Consider the following 21293-nt stretch of genomic DNA (forward strand, 5'->3'; position numbering starts at 1 on the left):
AATTCAAATTTTCGGAGCTAATAATCCTCGAAATAGGAAAGAAAGATGGAGAAAAACACAGCCCTTTCAGTTGCTCTCTGCACGGTGAGGAGGAGAGGAGAAAGGTGCCTGGGCCCTGAACACAACCCGAAAACGAGCTGAGAATAACAGGAAGAGGTTAGGAAAGATTCCATCCCGCTCAAGAGGTAATTCTTGAAAAAATTCAATTTAGCTCCATCAAAATTCTTCAAGTTATCCCATATTAAAATTTTGGAAAATTTCACGAGACAAGGATTTCAACTTTTGGTTCTCATAGCTTTCTGAACTTTAAAATTGTTAAATGAGTGCTTCAGCTTGAAACCCAATTCATATTCACCAAATTCTCAATAAACACTTATCAGTCAAGAAATCCCTGGAACAAGAATTTACAACGATAGAATAAAACTTGAGCAGCCGCAGTAGAATGTGTATGAAAAGGATTAAAGATTGCAACAAAAAAAGAGGCAATTCCGGAGATCATCAGCCCTTGAAAATGGAAGTCGGAGATAATGGTGGAGTATCCAACTGGTAAAGATTGAGCGAAGGCCCAACAAATCGGAACACAATCCAACCACCAATCATGATAAAAATGGAAGCATAAGCAAACTTGTTTAGCCAAAACAACAAACCCTTCTCTCCCATATACAGCTCCGTCGCCTTCTCCGCCAAGTCCATCTCCTCCCATTTCTTCGGCTTCTTGGAAGCAATCTCCACCGGCGCCTTTCTCGCCCGCACATTCCCCATCGCCGCTCCATCCTCGCTCTCCTGTTTCGATCGTCTTCTCGACCTCTTCCGAAACCGAACATCAACCGTCTCCGGAGGCGTTATTCCCGGCGGAACCTGCGGTGGCGCGCTGTCGCCGTCGGTGTCCGTGGCGTTGATCGGTTTGATCCTGAGAGGCTGTTGATGGCGTAGAGATAGAAAGAATACCTGATTCTGAGATGTAGGGGAGAATTTATGTGGACCGATGGTCAAGAGCGGCGGTTCAGACGCCAGAAATCGGTGGAGACTGGTCGATTCCATGGCTTCTCGCTGAGCAGTGAGCACTTCGACTGGCGGAGTTGCTTTATCCATTTCTTCTCCGTTTCTCTGGCTGAGAATTATTGGGCTAAGCGGTTCGGCCCAGTTAAAATTAGTTGGACCTGGATCTGACAATTTCATCTTGGGCTTTCTATTGGGCTGACCCATGAATCATGAGCATTAATCGTTTATTGGGATTTGCTGACGTGTATTGGTGTAAATGACATGGCAAACATTTATTAATTTTATATTTATATTGCTCCTTTTTCTCCCCTATTCTCATTCTCTTTTCCTTTTGCTGGCCACATCATTCAAAATATTACACCGTCAGCAAAACCCAATCAACGTCGATGTGCCATGTCATCATTTAATACTACTAAAAATAATTTTTCAAACAATTGCAGATAAAAGGGACATTTTTAAAATATTATAGTTCTGGTTCAATGAAGTAAGTACCTAGGGCTCTTTTAGTGGCCTGGCCCAAAATTGGAGGAACGGATAGGAATAGGAATCCGAATCCGAATCCGAATCCGAATCCGAATCCGACCCGAATGAGAATCCGATGCAGTTTTTTGTACGTCTCTTCCAAACTTTGCATTTGCCGCTGTTGAATTAGGAAAACATTTGCAATTTCGCTCTATATTTTGCGGTCCACAAAGCAAGGTTCCCGTAATTTTGATTTTTAGCACCATCGCTTTGCTTTGAACGATTATTGGTTTTTGAACATCTTCTCAACCATCATCTCCGTTGTTTGCAGTTGATTGTTCGTCACTTGCCTATGGCGATTAGTCATCAGCATCTCAAACTGGAAGACCCTTTTCTTCATAACTACAAGCCATCAGAGCTACGGATCGCTTCTGAGTTTCTCACCACTTGGCTTCCGTTTCTTTCGAGAGATCTCTGCCGGAACTGCACCAAATTGCTCTCGGATCGAATCCGCGCCCTCGACCCAGGTATTCTTTTGTTGCTTTCTATTCGTTAGTAATTAATCGTTGCATGAGGGGCGTTAGAGAAAAAACCCATCTAATATTTTACGCTCTTTGAAATAATTGAGTATTCTAAGTGGAAAATTTTTAACTTTTAATGAGATGGGGAATCGATATTTTTTTTTTTTTATAGGCATTAAAGTGTGGTAATTTGTATAATGTATTGACTCGTTGTCAATTCCTCCCGTGATTTGATATGACTATTCGACAAAATTACGTTTAGGTTGGTTAGACTTGAATCACTCCAAAATGTACCATAAAGTGATGGTATGACTATTCGACGAAATTACGTCTAGGTCGGCTAGACTTGAATCACCCCAAAATGTATCATAAATGGATGGGACTATTTGTCAAATTCTCCCTACCAGAAAAAGTTACCAGTTACTTAAGCTCCGTTGTGTTGCCTTTACTTGTATGCCATATAACATTGCTTTTAAAAGCTCTCAATATTGTTTTCAAACACTCTTTCAATATCTCTCTATCCCATTTTTTAAAACATTCTTCTTATATCGGGGTCAGAGGCCGAAGTAGACGACTCAATACAAATTGGCTTAACTCACCTACTGCGGTGAGTGTCATGCCATTGCAAAGTCCCACGGAAAGTGCGAATATTTGTTTTAATGCATTAGAGCTTTGCTAAAAGAGTGAGGCGTCTGTGTGTTGATAATTAACATGATCCGTTCCTTTGGTTTGCATTATCTTGATGCTTCCCCTGTTTAATCATGAGGATTATCTGATGGAATTTTTGAACTTGACAACGTTGTAGCTTCCCGTACCGACGAGAATTCAAGTTCTACACCACCAGTTGAAGTCATGCATGAGAGTAATGGGAATCAGAACGATGCTTGTGATGCAAATTCTCTTGGAAGTTGGAAAGATGAAGCGGAAACAAATTCATTAGGAAGTTGGAAGGACGGCATAAATGAAGGGAATGAAGCTGATGGGGTACCTGAAACTTCTTCTAGCGTACCATCCACTAAAGTAGTTTCCATCAAGACCTCAGGGCCTCGAATGTCGTGGGCTGATATGACTCAGGAAGATGAACTAGAAGAAGAAGAAGAAGATGATGAGTATGAATCAGAAAAAAGAGTTGTCAGTGTTAATGAGTCCACAAGGAAATTAACAATATCAAAGGTTATTGAGAAGCCAAAGCTGTCTAGAGAGCAGAGAGAGCACATCAGGTTCATAAATGTTGGACGGAAGAAAGATTTTATTTGTCTGGAGAGGTTTAAAGGGAAATTAGTAAATATTCTTGAAGGACTTGAGCTTCATACAGGTATTTTTAGTGCTGCAGAACAGAAGAGAATAGTTGATCATGTTTATTTACTTCAGGAGATGGGCAAGAAAGGAGAATTAAGAGGTAACTATTCCCGTTTGCATCATGTTTATTGTTATTATTATTTTGGATGAGAAACATTGATTCATTCATTTCGTTAATAAGATGAAATTACAAAATATGGTAAGCTATGTGCTAAATGAATTACAAAAAACACTTCCAATGGGCAATAACTGAAGTTGGTTGTAGGAACTTAGGAGGATTTAATTTATATGCTAAGAGAGAGTAATAGAAGTTAAATGATCCACAAAATCATCAAATGCGTGGCTATATCCTTCATGTGATGGTTGCCCTCCAGCCAAAGAAAGGCTCTGATGAAGCAATTCCAGAGGACTTCCTCTTCGTTGCTAAAAGGGTGACTGATGAGTATCCCTTCAAGTAAAGTGATCAACTCTCCCGGTAGAGCTAGGTGCCAATTAAGAGCCAGTAGGATATGGTTCCCAAATGAAGAAGCATGAGGGCAAGTAATGAAGATACATAGAGAAGAAATCTGTCATTTTGTATCATATCCAAGGGATTTCTGGATTTGGGCCGAAAGAGGAACATACTTCGAAATACTTTGAGTAGAGGGAAATGATGTCAAGCGGAACAAAAGAAGGGCAGGCAAACTGATATTCAATTCCATGAGTGACAAGACCCCCCCNCCCCCCCACTTTAAAATTGAAAACATAACTTGAACACAATGCCACATTCACCATTTTTTATTTTTTATTTTTGCAGAACGAACATTTTCAGCTCCCAAAAAGTGGATGAAGGGGAAGGGACGTGTGACTCTGCAGTTCGGGTGCTGTTACAATTATGCACCTGTGAGTCTATCTGATTGCTAAGTTGGTGTGGTTCTTTTGAATTGCATTTAATTTTTCATTTTTGAGGTTCAACCAATTGTGATGCTTGGCTACTATCCCAAAGTAGAGTATCATGTTTAATGAAGGGTAGATCATTCTAACAAAAATTATAATGACAGGATAAAAATGGCAATCCTCCTGGAATTCTTCGAAGCGAAATTGTGGATCCAATACCTTCTCTTTTTAAGGTGATCATTAGAAGGTTGGTTAGGTGGCATGTGCTTCCTCCAACATGTGTTCCTAATAGTTGCATTGTGAACATCTACGACGAAGGGGACTGTATTCCTCCCCATATTGACAGCCATGATTTTGTCAGACCGTTTTGCACCGTGTCGTTCCTCAGTGAATGCAATATTGTTTTTGGAACAAACCTTTCTATTGTAGGACCAGGTGAATTTTCTGGGCCAATTGCAATCCCTCTACCCGTGGGGTACGTATTATATGCAGTCGACAATGTTCACTTGTGCAGGTTGTCAATTGCATTAGATTTTGAATCTCACTGTTTTTCATTTTCTCGCAGGTCTGTTCTTGTGTTAAATGGAAATGGAGCTGATGTTGCTAAACATTGTGTACCTGCAGTCCCTACAAAGAGGTATAATTCATGTCGTTCGCTTGTTTATGATTATAGTAGGCCCCAATTCGTTACTTGATAATCATCCAACCTAGCTAGCTTTTTTTCTGGTCTATTTTAGGATATCAATTACATTTAGAAGAATGGATGAGTCGAAAATACCAATCGAGTATGCTCCAGAACCGGATTTGCAGGGAATCCAACCATTGCCCTATGAAGCAAGTGAAAATAATGTACCAACGTCTCCTGTATCATCAGAAAGAGAAATAAGAAGGCAGTCATTTAGGAGGGGTAGTCATATGAGAACCAGGGGATCTGGAAACCGAACCGACACTCGATTTGATTCACGCAATCTAGGTAGAGGTCGACATAGCTCAGCAGATAGGAGGAGCAGAGAAAAAATCTAGACAGCTGAAGAGTGGCATCATTTAACAGTCCCATTTCATCATTTCTTCACATCAGATAGTTGGGTGTTAGAGTTATACATAAAGAGATGCAAGTTGTTATTTGTTTGTGTACCAAGAATTTTCCAAGCATCTATTAACACGTTTAGATGCTGTCATATTTGTCACAGTCCTTTGTTATATTGTTACTCAAAAGATGTAAATAGTTCGAGTTTCTGCACTAGGGAGTTTCCGATTGATTCAGAGCACAACTGTGAGAGCCGAATTCTCAAATGGATCTATATCGAACAATGATTAAGCCGAGGAGATATAGCGAGATTTTGTGTTCATATATTGGTTTATTTGTTGAGTCGAGGATCGTTCATCTTCTATTAAGTCGAATTTGAGCCTAACATTAAAGAGATGATCTTGTAGGACTCAGAATATTTTGAAGGGATCATAGCTCTGCAGAATGAACTGGAGATGGCTATGGCAGGCGATTTTGTTGCTTCAGGTAAATGCACATTAAAACCCACTTCCTCAATTGTAAAATATTTCAGATGGGACCATGAAAATCAACGTTGGAAAAGGGTAGTCTACATGGAAGTTTAGAATGGGCCTGCATCAGTCATAGACCCACACTGGAGGGACTCTTCTTCGACAGTAAATCTGAAGACTGCAGCAAAGTTTATGAGTTGAGTAGCCATCAAATTCCAAGATTGGAACTTGAATATCATTATCTGTATATTATCATATCTTGTTGATATGATCCTCTTGGATGTTTAATTCCCTCTGTTTTTCAGTTCGTTTTAAGAACTGAAGAACTTGAGATTTGAATGCTTCCCTCTCTCTCTCTCTCTCTCTGGCCTTTCCTAAGCATTTATTAACTGAACTGTTAGTACCAATATTATTCCTATACGTTTGCCTTGGTTTGTTCTACAAGGAGTTTGTAATTATGAATTGCCCTTTTATAGTTCTTGTCCACAAACTGAACCCAATATCAGTTTTTCTTATAATATTTGGCCTAAAAGCTTGTGGGTAGGGTTTTCTTCATGGGGTTACTACAAGTCTCTATCCTTAGGAGAGAGAGAGAGAGAGAGAGAGAGAGAGAGAGAGAGAGAAATAGGGGTGTAGAGAGATATGGAATGATACTGTGATGTATGTTGAGTGATATGGATGAGAAAGCAAGAGAGAAGAGAATTATGATTACCCGGAAGAAAAGGGAGTGTACCAAAAGGCTATGGCTGTATACCCACCAAAAGGGACTCCCTCCATGAGCTAAGCAGCTCAGGATTTTTTCTCTCTTTCTCTCTCTCTCTCTAGAAATCAAGAGAGAGAGAGGGAGAGAGGGTTAGTGTTTCCACTGACAAAGCCAAGGCTAAAAATTTGATCGACTTTGAAACCCATTTGGCCAATAAAACAAAAAGCACCCACACTGTGATCTTTATCTGTCTTGAAGTGATCTGGTTTTTGCAGGCTCTAAACCCCATGGAAATGCATGATAAGGAAAGGCATATCTCATGATGGTTGTGTCAAAATCAGACAAATTATGTAAAAGGTGGATGTGTGAGAGAGTCAGAGACAGAAACAGAGAAAGGAATGAGACAGTTAACAGGATGAATTCCAGGAGAAGCCGTATGTATGTGTTGTGTTGTGTTTCACATTTACCAATAAGAACCAAAAAAACAACCAACAACAAAACAATCTTCAAATCTAAATAGATGAAAGTTTCTCTGAGACGACATAATTCAGATAATCAAATCATCAAATTGAATAAGAAAGAGCTGATTTGGGCTTTGGAATTTGATGATTGTTTGTCTTTTTAAGAATACAAAACATCAAACAAAACAAAATCAACCACACACAAATGAACATGGGCAGCCTGCATGTATTCGTCCAGTGGACATCTTTCTTAATATCTTCCTCCTCCTGAGATTGTCTTATATATTACTTGCTGAGGTTGTCTTCTATTGTGCTAAATGGGTATTATGCCTTCATCTCATTTTTCTTCTTTTTACCCTTTTGCGTCGACGAGGCTGACTAATCGTATGCAGGAGTCCCGACTCAACCTCGATCTCTTAAAGGTCGCTTAAGGAAGTAAACGGAGGATTTGATAGAAGTACAAAAAAATTCGATTGTTCAAAAAATTAGATTGATTCTACTTAATTCCATGAGAGGGTATTGGGTGATTTATTTTTTCGCTTTAGAATAGACTATTCGAAAAGACTTTAAGGATTTTTTTGTTGAGATAAGTATTTGGGTTGATCTAAAACAATATACAATGAGCGGATGTGGGTTTACTTTTAGTTTTCCTCAAAAGGCATGATACCAATAAATATATTATTCCTTATCTAATAAACAAACTATCTTTCTTTTAATTATCCCAAGCGAGACTCCTCTTCCAACAATCTTCCACATATATATATTTCTAATTCCACAGTTAAATTATTGGGTTGGTTGGTAGAATATGTGATAATCGAGAGAATTAGAAATTAGGGTTCTTGTTCTTGTTCTTTAACCCAAATCTAGAACAACAAAGTGCAGGCAACCACCCTCAAGTTTGATGAAAATAACTGCAGCCATATTAGAACCATAAATTTCTTACAATTTTGAAGGCTTTTTATAAACGATTCAGAACCCATTTAGGGTTCTTGAAGCCCTTCAGATCCAAATAGATATGTTCATAAAGATTCATTTTAAAAAAAAAAAAAAAAAAAATAACACCTGGGTTTTCCCATATTTGTAAATACAAGAATAGGGTTATATTTTTTTTCAAAAAAAATTAAAATTATTGGGTGAAAATAATGAATTAAAAAAAACAAAAAAAATGCTCACTGTCATGGAGGTTCAATGGGTGTACTTTATGCAACAGAGTATCTTCTCCTTTCCCATACAAAGAGGGAAGGTTGGAGGGTAGCCTCCCTAAACTTCCAAGTACAATAGCCCTTCAAATAGAAACCCTAAACTCTAAAACAAGATTAACACTTAATTTCATGGTTAAGAACTAAACTGTTCTATAATTTTTGCAGCCCCATTCATTCATTCATTCAAAGCCTCTCTACTAAAATAAATTTGGTGGGGTTTATGAAAAGAAACAAAAAGAAAAAAAGGCCACTGATCCCTACTCTTTCTAAGCCCTCTTTTGTCCCTTCCCTTTTTATGATCATCTTCTCTCTCACACCAACATAAAGAGTATCCATTTCGCTCCATGTGCCACTCCCCATTATAATCCCCTCTAATTCATGCGCACCCATTTCATTTCCAGAGATATCCTTTCATAAAAGCTCTTCCTTTTTTGAAAATGGAGCCCAAACAGGGCAACGAGGAAGGCAGCAATGGGAGAGGCCAAGGGGGGTTCTTGTGCAGGCAAAGCAGCACGCGGTGGACTCCCACAACCGACCAAATTAGAATCTTGAAGGAGCTTTATTACAACAATGGCGTTCGGTCCCCAAGCGCTGATCAAATTCAGAGAATCTCTGCTAGGCTTAGACAGTACGGTAAAATTGAAGGCAAGAACGTTTTTTATTGGTTTCAGAACCATAAGGCTCGTGAGAGGCAGAAAAAAAGGTTCACTTCTGGTTCTGATCATCATCTTTCTAAACAACAACAACACCCTTCGCTCATTTCTTCTACTGTTTGGAAGCCCCAAGACTCCTCCTCCTCGTTCCACGACAGATACCGATCCAGTAAGAAATAAGTCTCTATTGGTATGAAGTGTTTTGAAAATCTCAAAGCAAAAGTCACTAAAACTTATGCTAAAAATGAACTATATTATATTATTGTGGAAAGTCGTGATTACTGATAATATTACATCAACGTTTTAATTGTGTTCGTTATGTCTATGCAGCTCCGTCCTCTCCGGTTATGGTTGCCGTGGGGCATATGGGAAATTACGGATATGGGTCTTCCACTGACAGTTTCAGAGTAAGCACTTTTAAGATTCAATATGATTTAACGAAAAAAAGTGAACTTTTTGTCTATTTGGGTGAGAATTTCTTATTCTGCTGCTGCAGGAGTGTGCGATATTATCGGGAGGAAGTAGCAGCGGAGTTGGGTCTCGAAATCACAACATGGGATCATGGATCCGCGTCGATCGGCGTTCTTCCCCGGCGGCGGTGGCGGCGGCGGCGGCTGATATATTTGAAAAGACAAAATATGTTGAAGAATACATGGAAGACGAGGAGGAGGAGGAACAAGAGATCGAAACTCTCCCCCTCTTCCCCATCCATGGTGGTGATCGGAATCTTAGTGGATTCTGCAGCATGCGACAGGAATATTCCGACAGCTTCTACACCACCACTTGGTACGGCAGCTCGGATGACGGCGCCGCCGGTTCTAGAACTTCGCTGGAGCTCAGCCTCAACTCTTACGCCACCATCTCACCGGATGATGGAATGTGATTAATTTTAAACCGACAAAGTGGTTTTATATTAATTATGATGTTAATCCCAGCTGAGCATATTTAAATGTAGTAATTTCTAATTAATTAGGTACTCAAATTTTGGAACTTTTGTTGATTGGAGAAAGAGTGCCTTAGGATGTTCCAAACCCTTATAAATCCTTATAATTGTGAAAGTAGTAGCGAGGTAGACGGACCCTTATAAAGAATGGTTCAGAGGCTTACACTATTCGATATCTGGCTCTAATACTCAATGTCTGACACCTTTGAGATCCATAATTCTTTGTTCGACATGGTTAAGTTTAGAGCATGACTCTAATACCTACCGTGTTAGAAATTACTACTCTCCACAATGATTGTGGTATGACATTATCCACTTTGAGCATAAGCTCTGATAGTTTTGCTTTGGGCTTTTTCAAGAAGCTTCATATAGTATTCCTCGTTTATAAACTCATAATCTTCTATTAAATTAACAAAATATAGGACTCACTCCCAATAATCTTCAATCAAGTTCAATAATATGAGATTTTTGGTTACCCTATTTTTATTACATTTAAAAGAGGTTGGTAGACACTATGTTGTTAATTTCAAAGATTTCCAACAATTTGTACGCCAAGTTCATCCCACCATGCTTCTAAAATAAGGTCCCAATCAGAAAGATTTTGGGCGGGAATGCGTGCCTCTGTTTGGTTTGACAATTTGTCATACTTTATGGCTTTCCAACGACTCTAATGTCTTTTGGGAGCGCTGAGTGTCAGTCTAAATAGCTCAACGCTAACCTTCTATTCATGGCTGGTGGGTATGTACACTCAAATTTAGCTGTGGATCCATGAACATCTTCAAAGCTTTTTGAGGCTTCCAGTACGTAATGTTCTTTACTAGTAACATGGCCCAAATGACATCCACCCACGCCTGCCCTTTTGCTTCTTTTCACTTCCAATTTGGACACTTTCAAAGTATCAATTCTCCCTTCCCTTCCCTGCTGCTCTTGATCACAGCCGACACTCTCTGCAGCCCATATTCCTCCCTGCTCTTTCTGCAACAACCCCTCCCTTTTCTTCCACCTGTTACTTTCTATCCTTCCACTACATATGGTTCGCTTTTACTCGTTTTTACATTTGTTTTACATTTTTTAATAAACTAATTTATTAGACATAAAATTGAATTAATTTTATATTTGACATACAATATTAAACTTTTAATTTCATGATTCTATAGATGGGATGAATTTTATTAAATTTAAAATTAAAATTTATAAATTTGAATAAACCATAGATGTATATAGGAAAATCTTCCTCGTCCTCCTCTCCATTACCTATTTCATTTCTCATTTATTTTTGTTGGGATCCAGAATTGGTCAACAAGAATTTGTGGATCCAAAACTTATTTAAAAATTTTCATTTTTGATATAATGTTTATTAAAAAAATGTTTAAACATCATAATAAATAGATATATTTGACAAGCAAATATAATATAATAAATTCTATCTCCACTATTCTTAAAATTTTAAATTTTAATATTACACCACCGTCTTTAACCATTAAAAAAAATTTACAACAAAGTTTTCGGTTTAAATATTATTTAGAATCTCAAAATTAGTTAATATTAAAACTATATTTATATTAAACTAAGTGGGACATAAAATTGGACAAAAGTATAGGGAAAAAATTAAAACCTCTCTAATGGTGTGGCCCAAGTTTTTTATTTTTTATTTTTATTTTTATTTTTTATATTAATATTAAAGTTATTGAAAAAATATCCCCACGAGAAATTTCTAACACACCAAATTATAAATTCTTCTATTATCCAAGTATATATTACACGTCTATCAGACTATAAAAACCAAACTGTAAAACCGGATACATTAACTTCAAACACACGAAGTTGCTAAATTGAAATGCAAGCAATCCCTTGCTCCGCCGCCAGTTACCCAAATAAAACTTTTACCTGACCGGCAACGGCACCGACGCAGCCATATCATCATCGGCGTCCACTGATCCGCGGTCGAGAATTATCTCGTCGTCGGAATACGCCTTCTTCTTGATGAACTCAATGCAATCAGCGACAGCTTCACTGTGGTGGTGGTCACCGTTTTGATATGACTGCCGCCGTCTAACGACGTCGTCTTGGAAGACGGCTCCAGCAGAATGATGATTTGTAGCCTTTGAAAGAGCACATAGCATTATGAATCGAAAAACGGCCTCGCGGAGGCGCTCGAACAGAGTCATCGCCGGTGGGGCCTTGCTGTTCTTCATGTCGTCGCCTCTGAGCTTCGCCTTTCCGGGCACTCTTCTGGTTTTCTCCGCCATTGATTTGATTTGGCAAGGGTGGCTGGTTTTTTGTATTTTATATGAGAATCCATGGCATGGGACATTGACATGTGGGTAAGAGGTACAGTCCATGACCCAATTTGATTAATTTTAATTACGTTTCCTAATTCAATCCCTTAATTATTGTGTTTGTCTAATCATGTGGCCCCATACCCATTATAATATTGCTCAAATTTAATCACCAAGTAAAATTTCAACTTTATTAAGTGGCAACTACAAATGTCCATACCATTTAAATCACATCAATCTACTTTGTTTAATTAATTAGATGTTCACTTAGTTGTAACATCCTCACATGGTTGTATTTAAAGTTGAAAACCATGAACTGTCGATTGTCGGCTAATCTCATGTAACAACTTGAGCCTACCGCTAGTAGATATTGTCCGACTTAGTTCGTTACGCATCGTCGTCAACCTCATATTTTGTTTATCTCTTTAACTAGATAAGGGTCAACAATCGTTCCTCTCTCAAATCGAAGTTTTAAAATCTGTTTACGAGAGAGAGATTTCCACGTACTCTTAAAAAATATTTTGTTTATCTCTTCAACCAACTGTGATAGGGGCCAACAATTGTTCCCCTCTCCAACTGATGTGTGATCTCACAATTCATCGTTCAGTGTCGAACTCTTATGTCATTTGTAACAACTCAAACCCACCGTTAGCAGTTATTGTTTGCTTTGGCCCATTACTTATCGTCATTAGTCTCACAGTCTTAAAACATATTTATTATAGAGAGGTTTCTACCCCTTCTCCAATCTATGCCGGATCTCATATCTAGTATGTTGGATGATGAAGGTCCCACATGGGTTAATTTAGGGAATGATTGTGGGTTTATAATCAATAAATACTCTCTCAAGTTCTATGAAGTATTTTAGAGAAACTCATATCAAAGCAATGAGAACTTATACTTAAAGTTGACAATATCATACTATTATAGAGAGTCGTGTTCATTTAAATTAGTCTTGAGTGAGTGAGTGCGGTTTTTAGTAAAGAAGCAAATCATGGAAAGCATTAAAGAATGGAAGAGTTTTGGTGGTTTGTTATTGTCTTGTAACGTGCAGAGCCAACTCGATTCAACCATACTCTTTGATTTCCCAATTTTCATACGCATCCGTTAATTATATTGTTGAATTTTATTACGTGGATGGGTCCTTATACGGTCAGTTCATACTCCACGTTCTGCTGCAAAATTCCAAACACACCCAATATATTATTTTCCCCATGGACCCTACCAGATTCTGTGCTCTCTAACTATCTCTTTAAATAAAACCCACTACAATCACCCATCATAGCTGGGTCAATAATAACAAACTTTAATTATTAAATACTACCAAATTATTTTATTTACTGATTTGTTTTTTTGTGTTTTAATTTTAACCAAAATTTAAATAATACCTGTCTATCTTATGATTTAAATCCCGAGGTATCAATTTATTCATATATTATTTATCTATTTCAGTGTTATGTTTTTAAGTGAAATTGAACTATGTCTAAATATTATTATACACCTATGTTAATATGTGTTGGCTCACGAGCCTAGCCACGTGGGATATTCTCGCCATTTTCCCTGCAGCCGACATGGGCTTCTTTCTTTGAATGTTTTTTATCATTGGGACATCACATGGGTTCATGTGCACAAATCAGTAAATTTTATTATTATTATTTTTGTAATAATATAAATAAAATTTGTACTATATTTACATTTCGTTGGCTTTGGCGTCGTTTCTCTCACCTTCCGCCGTGCCTTGCATGCCCGTCCCCGCCGACTTACCGACCATTTCTTTAAAAATAATTTATCTTTAACCGTTTGCTCTTGTTTTCATTCTCCAATGGCCCCCGTTAAACTTACACGTCTAATTAAGAATATAACATTAAAAAAAAAAACTTTAATTATATTAATTCTCCCCATGGTCGAAAGTTTTTTTTTTTTGTTTAAATATATTTTATAGAAAGTGATCTAAATATATTATTTTATGAATAAAATGTAAAATTGTAAGTAGTGTAAAGTACAACAAAGTATATAGAATAAAAGTGTTTTTTACTGAGAGTTGTACTCTGTTATGAAAGTCCTACATCGATTAATTTAGGAAATGTTCATAAGTTTATAATTAAATAATACTATTTCTATTGGTATGAGACATTTTGGAGAAGCCTAAAGTAGAGCCATGAGAGCTTATTCTTCTTATAAAATTGATATTTATTTCGTTTGGTCGGTAAGATAAATTTGGATGGCTAATTAACAAGATTATGGTCGGTTTTGAAATGATATTAGGTATTTAATGGCGTTTTAAGGGTACAAAAGTGTTTTTAAAACCGGCCTTATAGTCAATATCCCTTCTTTTTAGCGAAAAGCCATCCAACCAAAGGGACCAAATTCTTCTTCTTCGACCTTGTGGGAGTCTTAGCCGAAGCCGGGGGCGATGATTTATGGGCCAACAATTTGTCCTTACAAACGATGACACGGTCCAAGTCAGGAGGGCTTGCAAATTTCACGCATCTCTTGTTGTCTTGGGGTGTGTTATTATTGCTGCTGCCTTCCTTTTCATTCTCGACGAATTTGAGATCTTCGTCAACGTCGGGGTGGATTGTGGTTGGCGGTGAAAGCTGCGGTTTTTGTTGGTCTGTTGCTTTCAGTTTATGGAGCTCTTGTTTGGTCCGGTCGAGCTCGTCTGTGAGGGATTGGAGGCAGAAGGATAGTAGCCCGTTTTCTTCTTTGGCTTTCTCTAGCCTTTCCTTTGTCCCTTTTAGCTCCGCCGTTAAGGCTCCTACTCTGCTCCGCGACTGACCGGATTCTGCCATCTGATAATATAAGAATTTTTTATTTTAACGTATATTAATCTTACGTGGTAAAAAGCATCGGTGACATTGTTATAACCGCCTTGAATTAACCTGTCAGTCAAACACATTTTGATTACCCCAATTTTGATGGTAATTTATTAGTTACACATTAGTTGGATATAAATGATGAGTTGGGACATAAATATGAGCTTCAAAGTGAAGTAACAAAGAAGGTAGAACAGAATTCAACTCATTAATTATAATTAATTCAAATATACGTTCCTAACCCCCCCCCCNAAAAAAAAAAAAAAAAAAAAAAAAAAAAAAAAAAAAAAAAAAAAAAAAAAAAAAAAAAAAAAAAAAAAAAAAAAAAAAAAAAAAAAAAAAAAAAAAAATATATATATATATATATAGTATAATTTACGGTTGTTGAACTCAAAATAAATAATTATAAAAAAGCACATCCACGTGTGTAATATGGTTTTTCGATTTTGTTTTTAACTCGAAAACCAACTTAAAGTTTTAATACAACGGTAATCATAGTAGATAAATTAAAATTTTAGTATATGAATTTTGACATTAAAATTAAATTAAAATTTCAATCCATGAATTTGATATTCATGTTTGTTCAATATTTTAATTTTAAAATTTATAAATTTAGCCAATAAATTTTAATATTTTTGAAAATGATCAAATTTACGAGATATAAAATATTTAATATTTTATAAAACTATCATATTTGTGAGATATAAAATTGATAATATAATTTTATATATATAATGCATAAATTAACTTAATACATAAAAATTCAAAGATTAAATAGACATAAATACATAAAAATTAGATTTTATATATATATATATAGAGGGAAGAAAACTAAAATACGTACTTCTTTAATTTTGTTGCCATAAATTTCTCCGACCAGAACTCGTTCGCCGAACAACATGACTGCCTCCTTAACGGACTTGAACGGCGCTCTAGTGTCAATCTCAGCTCTTCCCCTCACAACCAGCCTCCCGCCACCGTCTTCTCCGTCCATGGTCGCTGCAGCGCCGCCACTGAAACCTCCGGGAGCGGGAGAGTTATAATAGACGTTATCCGGTTGGGGAGGTGTGAAAAGATGGATGGGATGGGTGGCGGGTTTTAAAGGGGTTGGAGTTTGGAGTTTGGAGTGGGCTGAAAATGGAGGAGGTTAATGAAATTGATTAGGGAGTCCTTTTTTGGTTTACTTCGCGTCCACTTCACTGGAATTTTGTTGGATTGAAGTTGACAACCCGGGTGGTTAACCCATCTTAATTCCGTTAGTTCTCGCGGGCTGTGTCTTAAGATTATGACTCCTCTCCTCTCTCATGTCTCTCGCCCACCTTTCCTCCCCTCCACTCCACCACGTCATCCGAGAGGACAAAGACTTACTATTCGATATCATTATATACACAATAAAAACTTGGGACGAATCCTACTTTAATTAATTAATTAAAAAAATTATAAATTTATAAGTAATTGATCCGCAGATTTATTAATTTTTTTTTTTTATATTTCAAATTATCACAATAATTTATTAATTTACTTAAATTATTTATTTTGATTTGATGTTTTTTAATATTATCTATCATCTCTCCCCATTTTTTAATTTAAAAAATGAAAATTCTACTCTCATCTTTTCATTCGAGTCAAAAGGTCAGATTAGGTAAAAAAAAAACTTGTTTTTTTTTTAACACAAAATCTAATAGGCCGATGTTAGCAATGGGCCGAGTAGCGTAGGCCGGTCCAGCCCAAGACTACGAGTAGCGGGTTTCTCTTACTAAGTGATGGTTGATTTCGGAGCGGGAGGGATCGAAGTCTACCCGGGAAACAGGAATTCGACTGGGAATTGTTGGCAATATTGCTGAACAAGATCATTGAGCCCTAAGCACCGGACTGGGAATCGTATTCACTGCATAATTCTTGCACCAGAGTCGCTCGATTCTCTTGTTTATTCGTATACCAGTCGATGAAGGCGCTCCAAAGCCTGTACGAGCATGAAGAAGAAGAAGAAGCTGCTGGAACTGCCTAACGCTCTGAATATTTAGTCGTTTAACGTTACTACAACCACCGAGCTCCTTCTCTTTGCGTTCATCGTCACTTCAAGGGCGCCATGAGTCCCATTCAGAACTTCGAGCAACATTCTCGCCACCTCGTCGAGCCTGAACTTAGTACTCTCTCTCTCTCTCTCTCCCCGTTGGGCTCGAAAATGTTTGCTTTGCTGGGTTTAGTTCCGGGGAGCTAGGTTATTTGAGCTTAATGTTGCAGTTATCTACCTCGTTTATCTAATTTGTCATAACATTCGGTTTCGAAGTCCGCTAAAATTAAGCTATGGAGTATGCAATGTGCTTAAATTGTACTTTTCTTTTTTCACTCGTAAGGTCACAGCTTCTGTATTGTTGTCATGTTTTACTTTCGGTTCTCAGCGATCAGATTGAGCTATACTTAGGTTTACCCGTACGTTTTTTTTTTGTTCTGAAATATGTGTTTGCGAGCAGATATTCAGACGAGGCTTCAGATGGCAACGGAGGTTCGAGATAGCTTGGAGATTGCTCACACTCCTGAGTACTTAAATTTTCTGAAATGCTACTTTCGTGCGTTCTCCGTAATCCTACTTAAAATTACAAAGCCTCAATTTACTGACAATCATGAGCATAAACTTCGGAACATCGTGGTGGAGATCCTTAATCGGCTTCCTCATAGTGAAGTTTTAAGACCCTTCGTGCAGGACCTGTTAAAGGTTGCCATGCAAGTGCTCACCACAGATAATGAGGAGAACGGCTTAATTTGTATCCGTATAATCTTTGATCTTCTCAGAAATTTTAGACCGACTCTAGAAAATGAAGTGCAGCCATTCCTGGACTTCGTGTGTAAAATTTACCAGAACTTTAAGTTGACCGTAAACCATTTTTTTGAAAATACTGCTGCTGTTGGCGAAGATACAAAACCCATGGATGTATCCACTTCTTCGGATCAGGCATTGACTACCGGATGCACGGGGACTGCGCAGCTTAATCCTAGTACCCGTTCGTTTAAGATAGTAACTGAGAGTCCACTGGTCGTCATGTTTCTTTTCCAGCTGTACAGTCGGCTTGTTCAAACAAATATCCCTCTCTTGTTGCCTCTGATGGTTTCTGCTATTTCTGTTCCAGGACCTGAAAAGGTTCCTCCCTCTTTGAAGACTCATTTCATCGAACTGAAGGGGGCGCAGGTTAAGGTACGCTGTATGTGGATACTTGTTGTATTATTGATTTAAATTTTTGGTGGGGGAGGCGAGACATGATTTCTTGAATTTCTGTAACGGTAACTTTGTTCTTTATTCTCATAGGTTTTACATCCAAAATGTCCGTAAAAATTTATAATTAGCCCCTTGTACATTAGTTGTGATTGTTTTAGAGAGTTCCTTTAAATTTTCTTTCAGTTTTTCCCATTATATTATTCACACAGTTTTATAATACTTCTATGCTTTTTCTGCATATATATGTCATGTTGGTAGCATCTTCAAGTACTCTTTACGGGTCAGGGTGTATCTCCTCGTTGGTTTTGTTGAGCTTGAGTTAATATCATTAGGGTCTTTCGTCCTTATGAAGTATGACAGCAATGGATATTATATGCTTTTGATGATTATATAAAGCCTGGTACTGTTAGGGATTTACTCTGTATTGAAATTGCATTAAATAATTTTTTTCTAGAGATGTATATCCGTCTTTTACCATAAGCTACGTTATGAAGTATGAATACAACAGGTAGTATAGTGACCTCTAACTTCAGCAGTCAATCAGGCTGCACATTAGCCCTGGCAGTCAATGAGGAAGTAAATTAAAAATGTACTTATTTTATGCCTTTGTGATTGCAGACAGTTTCTTTTTTAACATACCTGTTGAGGAGTTCTGCTGATTATATCAGGCCGCATGAAGAAAGTATTTGTAAGAGTATTGTGAATTTGCTGGTTACATGTTCAGATTCTGTGTCAATACGGAAGGTGAGAACTTTTGTCCTTTTGTATCCTGGGTTACTTTTCCAACTTAGTTGGTTTGTTGAAAGGAAATCTGAGAACTAATCTTTATGTTGCTCAATGCAGGAATTATTAGTAGCCCTGAAACATGTTCTTGGAACAGAGTATAAGAGGGGTTTATTTCCACTGATTGATACACTGTTGGAAGAGAAGTAATATGTTTGACCTATATACATCCTAATGCAGAGCTTTGCCGTTGTTTGTACTAATACTTTGTAGTCTCATCTTTCCGCATTTTCAGGGTTCTAGTCGGAGCTGGTCGGGCATGCTATGAGACACTAAGACCATTGGCCTATAGTTTACTGGCAGAAATTGTGCATCATGTCCGGGGGGATCTTTCCCTGTCCCAGGTATTTTTATTTGTGCAATTTTCAATGCTAATGCTCGAGTGTGATAAGTTTGTTTAATTTGTTACTTCTATTGCTCCTAAAATTTTCTGAGGTTCCTGAAGTTCTTTGTTAGGATGATATTGCATATGAATTTTCTTGACAGTCTTGTCGTGAACTGAAGTTTGAAAACAACAAAGTTTATCTTTTTGTCATTTATATGCTTTCCCACTGTAAGATTATGCTACTGTACTTCTAATGTTGCTCTCCTGCATTTCAAACGATGTCATCAGAAGATTGGGATTGACTTCTTGAAGAAGTTGCTTGGAAATTGGAATTGCGGCTTAGAGTTTTTGAAGAAATCTGGTGCCAATCTCTAGCAACAAGAAAATTGAAAAAATAATATTCTAAAGGGAAAGAAAGTCAAACAGAAAGTGAATTGTTTAGTAGTTTTGGTTGAAAGATGAATCATAGTTTAAAAAGGTTGTTTGATGAGGTGAAAGAAGAGATAACAGAATGAAAAGACGTTTAAGGGTCTATAAATGGAATTACCGTGTTGGTCTGGTTTGACATTTTGTTGGAGTTTCTTTTTCCTTCTGTTGTGGAGCTTTGTATTCTTATTGGAGCTTGAGTGCCCAGCTGCCTAAGGTGTTTTCAGGTTTTCCTTAGCTCCTCTCTCATTTGTTTTTGAAGCTGGTAGTTTTTAGGTAAATCACTCTGTTTGCTGTCTATTATTGGGAAGAAAATGAAGTCATTGATCAGAGAAGTGTGCTTCCAAGACTAAACAGGGTTTGGGAAGTATGGTTGGGCTTTTGTTTTTGTATTTTTTTTTGAAGACTTGCAGTTTTCTGCGCCTGCACCTCTTGTTTAAAGGTTGGAATCAATAGCTCTTCCTATGGAAGTTTTGGTGCTATTAAGTAAATTCTACAAAGCAAAGAATGTATATAGGTCACATTTGTTAACGCTTCCCTGAGGATTGGCCAGAAGAAGTTGCTATGGGTTTTCAAAGTCAGATGGGCTTCTTGAAGGAAATTTTGTTCTTCATCCATTTTTGAGGCTTCATGCTCGTCAAAGTTTTCAACTGTTATTGTTTTAATATATATTTTTTCCTTTTTGGGTTTTAGGGTCTGTCTAATTCTCTTTTAAAGTGAGGCTCATGTATATAGCTTTACTTTTCGCTTTTTTAATGGAACATTTTGTTTCTTTATAATCTCGTTGTCCCATGTTAACTCAGTTTCTACAGAACTCTGTTATGCTTCATCATCTGATAAATGCTGTGTGATGGCTGCAGCTATCACGGATTATCTACTTATTCTCAAGTAACATGCATGATGCCTCACTATCACTTAGCATTCATACTACTTGTGCACGGTTGATGCTGAACTTGGTACCTTTTCTAACTGCTTTACTTCCAATGTTATGAACTTCTTCCTATTTTCCATTGTTTGGCCTGCTTGAATAAAATGGATGTTGGATATAGGTGGAGCCAATCTTTGAGAAGGGCGTTGACCAAACATCTATGGATGAATCACGAACTCTCTTGGTCTGGCATAACCATATGTTTGTTGATTACATTTTCAATTAGCAAAAACACAAGCAGTGAATTTTATGTTTAACATTATAATCCTCTCTTGTACAGGGGCGTATTTTGGATGCTTTTGTTGGGAAATTTAGTGCATTCAAACACACTATACCTCAGGTACTGCAATTTCCATATCGACATATGCCCCCAACCTGAAAAAATGTTAATCTGTGTTTTTCGTTTCAAATGTCCATATTGAGTTTTTTCCCCTCATTTTTTACAGTTGTTGGAGGAAGGTGAGGAAGGAAAAGATCGTGCAAACTTGAGGTCCAAGCTTGAGCTCCCTGTGCAGGTTGCTTTTATGCACTAACTTATTTTTTATATATACACGCACACACATATTCATGGCCGTGATTGTTTTGGGCATCATAACTATTTTCTTTAATTTTTATTTTGTATTATTATTACTAGGAAATGCTCATAATTCGTATTTTCCCATGAGAAAGTAGGGACTTAGTCCTACTTAAAATGAAGGCCAATAAATATGTATTTATTTAATAGACCGGTTGATGGAATGGAAACATGAGCTGAACGATCGAACATATGGACTAGAGGAATGATGGAAGATAATTTTTTTTTTTTTTTTTATAAGAGACAATTTCATCATTTTTNTTTTTTTTTTTTTTTTTTTTTTTTGGTTAGATTCCATATAATGAAAAAAGGAATAAGGAGGATAAAAGATA

The 21293-nt window shown here is 37.3% G+C and overlaps 5 protein-coding genes across 8 annotated transcripts in view; 3 read left to right on the top strand and 2 right to left on the bottom strand.

Moving 5' to 3' along the window:
* Positions 1–327: 327 nt before the first annotated feature.
* On the bottom strand, positions 328–1070 carry LOC111478809. Its single transcript, XM_023123286.1, has one exon. The coding sequence runs from the start codon at positions 1039–1041 to the stop codon at positions 499–501; it is 543 nt and encodes a 180-aa protein (XP_022979054.1). The 5' UTR covers positions 1042–1070; the 3' UTR covers positions 328–498.
* Positions 997–6093, top strand: LOC111478802 (RNA demethylase ALKBH5). 4 transcript variants are annotated; one of them, XM_023123276.1, is made up of 7 exons: positions 997–1073; positions 1796–1991; positions 2791–3384; positions 4081–4166; positions 4325–4635; positions 4726–4797; positions 4898–6093. In XM_023123276.1, exons 2-7 carry the CDS (start codon positions 1817–1819, stop codon positions 5181–5183), a joined length of 1524 nt encoding a protein of 507 aa, XP_022979044.1. In that variant the 5' UTR covers positions 997–1073; positions 1796–1816; the 3' UTR covers positions 5184–6093. The 4 variants fall into 4 exon arrangements, with proteins under 4 accessions (XP_022979044.1, XP_022979045.1, XP_022979042.1 ...); XM_023123277.1 differs by lacking the exon at positions 997–1073 and adding an exon at positions 1604–1707; XM_023123274.1 differs by lacking the exon at positions 997–1073 and adding an exon at positions 1648–1701.
* Positions 6094–9025: 2932 nt separating this feature from the next.
* On the top strand, positions 9026–9607 carry LOC111478650 (protein WUSCHEL-like). The gene is made up of 2 exons (XM_023123024.1): positions 9026–9083; positions 9173–9607. Exons 1-2 carry the CDS (start codon positions 9042–9044, stop codon positions 9557–9559), a joined length of 429 nt encoding a protein of 142 aa, XP_022978792.1. The 5' UTR covers positions 9026–9041; the 3' UTR covers positions 9560–9607.
* A 4582-nt stretch (positions 9608–14189) lies between these two features.
* On the bottom strand, positions 14190–15835 carry LOC111478002 (WEB family protein At3g51220-like). Its single transcript, XM_023122046.1, has 2 exons — positions 15556–15835; positions 14190–14687 (listed from the first exon to the last, which is right to left on the bottom strand). Exons 1-2 carry the CDS (start codon positions 15703–15705, stop codon positions 14214–14216), a joined length of 624 nt encoding a protein of 207 aa, XP_022977814.1. The 5' UTR covers positions 15706–15835; the 3' UTR covers positions 14190–14213.
* Positions 15836–16501: 666 nt separating this feature from the next.
* LOC111478710 (transcription-associated protein 1-like) overlaps positions 16502–21293 on the top strand; it is a 28892-nt gene continuing 24100 nt past the window's right edge. The window contains exons 1-9 of the mRNA XM_023123127.1: positions 16502–16858; positions 17186–17904; positions 18544–18669; positions 18769–18854; positions 18944–19052; positions 20320–20415; positions 20509–20571; positions 20668–20727; positions 20834–20902. Coding sequence (XP_022978895.1) covers positions 16801–16858; positions 17186–17904; positions 18544–18669; positions 18769–18854; positions 18944–19052; positions 20320–20415; positions 20509–20571; positions 20668–20727; positions 20834–20902 — 1386 coding nt within the window. The 5' untranslated portion in view covers positions 16502–16800. The remainder of the gene's footprint in view (positions 16859–17185; positions 17905–18543; positions 18670–18768; positions 18855–18943; positions 19053–20319; positions 20416–20508; positions 20572–20667; positions 20728–20833; positions 20903–21293) is intronic.

The sequence above is a fragment of the Cucurbita maxima genome, unplaced genomic scaffold, assembly GCF_002738345.1.
Source record: "Cucurbita maxima cultivar Rimu unplaced genomic scaffold, Cmax_1.0 Cma_Scf00004, whole genome shotgun sequence".
Taxonomy (NCBI): Eukaryota; Viridiplantae; Streptophyta; class Magnoliopsida; order Cucurbitales; family Cucurbitaceae; genus Cucurbita; species Cucurbita maxima.